Consider the following 4,352-nt stretch of genomic DNA (forward strand, 5'->3'; position numbering starts at 1 on the left):
ATCAGATGTAATGTGGTCGCTAATTTTGTCCTCGCTAAAAAAGATAATTTGGGTATATTTGGCCTGTGGAGTCCTATGGAATCCTTTGGAGTAATTGGAGGACTTTGGAATCCTTTTGAGTTCTTTGGATTTGTTTTCAGTAATTTGGAGGCCTTTGAAGGTCTTTGGAGCCTTTGGGGGGTCTTAGAATCGTTTGGATTTCTTTGGATTTTTATAGTAATTTGGAGGCCTATGGAGGTCTTCGGAATCCTTGGAGGTCTTTGGAGGGCTTTTGGAGCCCTGTGGAGTACCCTTTGAAAGCCCTTTGCGGAGGTCTCTTTGGAATCCTTTGGAGGTCTTTGGATTTTTTTAGTGATTTGGAAGCCTTTGGAGGCCTTCGGAATCCTTTGCAGGGCTTTGGGGCCTTTGGAGTCCTTTGGAGTCCTTTGAAGTTCTTTAAAGGTCTTTGGAATCCTTTGGTGGTCTTGGGATTTTTTAGTAATTTGGAGGCCTTTGGAGGTCTTCGAAATCCTTTGGAAGCCTTTGGAGGCTTTTGGAGCCCTTTGGAGTCCTTTGAAGTCTCTGGAGTCTTGGAATCCTTTGGAGGTCTTGGAATCCTTGGATTCCTTTGGAGATCTTTGAAGCCCTTTGGAGTCCTTTGAAGTCCTTTGGAGGTCTTCAGAATCCTTTTGATGTCTTTGGAGGCATTTGGAGTCCTTTGAAGTTCTTTGGAGTCCTTTGGAGGTCTTTGGAATCCTTTGGAGGCCTTTGGATTCCTTCGGAGATCTTTGAAGCTCTTTGGAGTCCTTTGAAGTCCTCTGGAAGTCTTCAGAATCCTTTGGAGGTCTTTGGAGGTATTTGGGAGTCCTTTGAAGTTCTTTTTGAGTCCTTTGGAGGTCTCAGAATCCTTTGGAGGTCTTTGTAGGTCTTTGGGGTCCTTTGGAGTCTTTTGAATTCCTTTGCAGGTCTTTACAATCCTTTGGAGGTCTTCGGAATCCTTTGGAGGCCTTTGGGGGCCTTTGGAAGCCTTTGGAGTCCAATGAAGTCCTGTGGAGGTCTTCGGAATCCTTTTGGAGGTCTTCGGATTCCTTTGGAGATCTTTGAAGCCATTTTGAGTCCTTTATTGTTTGTTTGTATGGTGCTTTTACGTTGCATGGAACCAGTGGTTATTCAGCAACGGGACCAACGGCTTTACGTGACTTCCGAACCACATCTTGGAGTCCTTTAAAGTCCTTTGGAGGTCTTTGGAATCCTTTGGAGGTCTTTGGAGGTATTTGGAGTCCTTTGAAGTTCTTTGGAGTCCTTTGGAGGTCTTCGGAATCCTTTGGAGGTCTTTGGAAACTTTTGGAGCCCTTTGGAGTCCTTTGAAGTCCTTTGGAGGTCTTTGGAATCTTTTGTAGGTCTTCGGAATCCCTTGGAGGGTTTTGTGACCTTTGCAGGTTTTTGGGGGCCTTCGGAGGTCTTTGGAGATCCTTTGGAGGTCTTTGGAAAACCTTTGGAGGTCTCGGAATCCTTTGGAGGCCTTTGGAGGCCTTTGGAGGCCTTTGGAGTCCTTTGGAGTCCTTTGAAGCCCTTACGAGGTCTTTGGAATCCTTTGGAGGTCTGTGGAATCCTTTGGAGGTCTTTGGAGGCCTTTTAACTCCTTTGGAGACCTTTAAAGTCCTTTAGAGGTCTTTGGAATCCTGGGGAGATTTTTGGAACTTCTTTGGAGATTTTTGGACCCTTTTGGAGAGTTTTTGGACTCCAATGGAATCCTGTGGAGTCCATTTCCATTGGAGTCTTTTGGGGTTCTTTTTAGTCCCTTTGGTTTCTTTGGAGTCGTGTGTAGTCCCTGAGAATCCTCTGGAGATAGATATACGATTCAATAATCAACATTCATGTGTTCTCGATATGTTTTGGGTGTGGGTGTGTGTGGGTGTGTGTATATGTGTATACATATACATAAATAAAAGAAGCAGTGTCTAATATTTTTCCATTGATTCAACAACCTTTATACCAAGAGAAGTGGAGAACCATTTACTTCGAAAACCGACGAGAGATAAGGTAGTTCCAAACTACGAAAAAAAAAAAAAACACGTACCCTCAAAGGGTAACCTTTGCCCACTCCATTTTGAAATGGATAGGAGTCTTTTCTCTCTCTCTCTCTCTCTCTCTCTCTCTCTCTCTCTCTCTCTCTCCTTTGATCACCAACAGGCGTGAAGGATTAATAAGGCATCCTTCGTTGAACAAGGTTAATGAGTGTTGGGAATCCTTTTCCTGAGGGATTTTTCCTGACTAGACTCATTGAGATTTTTTTTCTTTTTTAGGTTGGTTCAAGGTTTTGATTTTACCTCTTATGTTTCGTTTCAGACAGAATTTCTGAATTGTTATAGATGACGTGGTTATGATTTTGTTTAGTTGTGTGTGCGTTTTTTTTAGCAAGATCTCGCAAAGATTCATTTATGCATTTTGACGCAAAATTCAGACAAAATAAAAATGGCAATGGAAGATTGGATTCTTACAAAAATTTTGAAGGTGACTCAAAAAAGTTATTTATAAGATTTTTACGCAAATTTCTGACCAAAAATAGCAACGGAGATGGCGCAAAAAGTCATTCATGGATTCTCACAAAAAAAGAAACCTGACCAAAAATGGCGACAGAGAATTATGCAAAAAATTAGAAATGTATTTTGACGCAAAATTTTGACCAAGCATGGCAACGCAAGATATGACTTAAAATCTTTTATTTCGTAATGAATCGCAATGATAAAAATATATTTTTTATTTCTTCGTTACTAATTTTGAGAGATGTTGCTATTTCTTGACTGCTTATATGGGGGCAAAGCTATCATCATCCTAATTCTACGAAATTTATATAATTTCTTGAATTTGGGAGAGGTAGGAATATAACTTACTTTTATTATCGTAATTACTTTTGTAAAAGAAAAAAATTTAATTTTTTAATAAAGACAACATTATAAAGCTTCATTCATGCAATTGTTTTTGCAGTATTGAACGCTGATTTTTTCTGTACCCATAAAGACTACATACGTACGAGTATAATGTTTTATGGAGTGAGAATATTCATAATATTTGAAATTCCTTAAAATTTTAACTACGTTGAATAATTTCGGTATTTTTGTTCCTCCCATCGAAAACCGATGTGACAATAACGCCAGAATATCATATTGATGAATCAGCTTTTTTTTCCTCCTTGTCATCCTGTTATGGGATTACATCAGGGAAATAAAATCCATTTTTTTTGTACCCTCGCGGGAGGTTTATTGATGCGAAATGGTTGCTAATGTGGAGTTTGTAATATGAGTTTGTAATGTATGTGGAGTTTATGCATCGAATGAAATATCAACAGCATTGGAAATAAATGTGCAATATATATAGTACATCAGAGGCCACCGAAAAAATAGATCTTCAACCACGCCGCGGTGGTGGCCTGGCCTTTATCGTTGCCAGACGCACAATTATAGTTAACTTTAACCTTAAATAGAATGAAAATAACTACTGAATCTAGAGGGCTGCAATTTGGTATGCTCGATAATCGGAGGGTGGGTGATCAAAATATCAATTTGCAGCCCTCTAGCCTCAGGATTTTTAAGATCTGAGGGAGGATGGAAAAAAGTGCTGACGGACAGGCAAAGCCGACACAATAGTTTTCTTTTCAGAAAACTAAAATGATTGAATAACAGGTGTAGCTGTATATATATATATATATATATATATATATATATAATATATATATATATATATATATATATATGTATATATATACACTAGCTCCTGTACCCGGCGTTGCTCGGGATAAAAAGAATGCAGGCCGTCATTGATGACAACTCCTACAGGGCGGCCCTCTTGATTTGAGACTGCCTTGACGAAGTTACGCATTTTCAGCTGACGGCTGAAAATGCATAGCGGGCAAGAGTGCTTTTGAACTGGGAGAAATATCTCCCAGTTTGAATCCAAAAGTCTCAATTTTCCTCATACTTTATATTTTGTATCCACTCCTCTACTATCTTTAACTCCGTTGCTCAACCTAGCTGTCACCCCCCCTCTTCACTAAAACCTTCTTTCAGGTTGGGCAGGGGCTGAGCTTCTGCGCATTGGCTCTTTCTTGATCCAAATGGCGGAGTCTGTAGAGGTTTGGTCCGTCTCTCGAGTGTGTTTGGACCCTGAGGATGTTGATATGATTTCATACCAATATCCATCGGGGCGGAACTACCCCATATTGGGGGACTGCTGCGGAATCCGGGGAGGTATAGTCTCTATGGTAGGACTCTCGGTATTCTATCCAGTTTGCCCTCTATTGTAACATGAATGGGGATGATTGCATACTAGTTATGCCCTCAGTCCTATCAAGCGGGTTTTGCTTACACATGAGC

The 4,352-nt window shown here is 40.3% G+C and overlaps 1 protein-coding gene across 1 annotated transcript; it reads right to left on the reverse strand.

Moving 5' to 3' along the window:
- Positions 1-229: 229 nt before the first annotated feature.
- LOC135199704 (104 kDa microneme/rhoptry antigen-like) lies at positions 230-3,858 on the reverse strand. Its single transcript, XM_064227860.1, has 3 exons — positions 3,760-3,858; positions 1,167-1,631; positions 230-1,006 (listed from the first exon to the last, which is right to left on the reverse strand). The coding sequence occupies exons 1-3, from the start codon at positions 3,856-3,858 to the stop codon at positions 230-232; spliced, it is 1,341 nt and encodes a 446-aa protein (XP_064083930.1).
- Positions 3,859-4,352: the final 494 nt, after the last annotated feature.

This window comes from Macrobrachium nipponense, chromosome 26 (assembly GCF_015104395.2).
Source record: "Macrobrachium nipponense isolate FS-2020 chromosome 26, ASM1510439v2, whole genome shotgun sequence".
Classification (NCBI taxonomy): domain Eukaryota; kingdom Metazoa; phylum Arthropoda; class Malacostraca; order Decapoda; family Palaemonidae; genus Macrobrachium; species Macrobrachium nipponense.

Bases quoted from the DNA above. Each gene is read 5' to 3' on its own strand.
- LOC135199704 (XM_064227860.1), bottom strand. From the start codon at position 3,858: ATGCGTAACTTCGTCAAGGCAGTCTCAAATCAAGAGGGCCGCCCTGTA. The intron at 1,632-3,759 runs GTACAGGAGCTA...AGGACTTTAAAG, and splicing joins TTTATCCCGAGCAACGCCGG to GTCTCCAAAGGAGTTAAAAG. The intron at 1,007-1,166 runs GTTGGTCCCGTT...TGGACTCCAAAG, and splicing joins TTCGGAAGTCACGTAAAGCC to GCTTCCAAAGGCCCCCAAAG.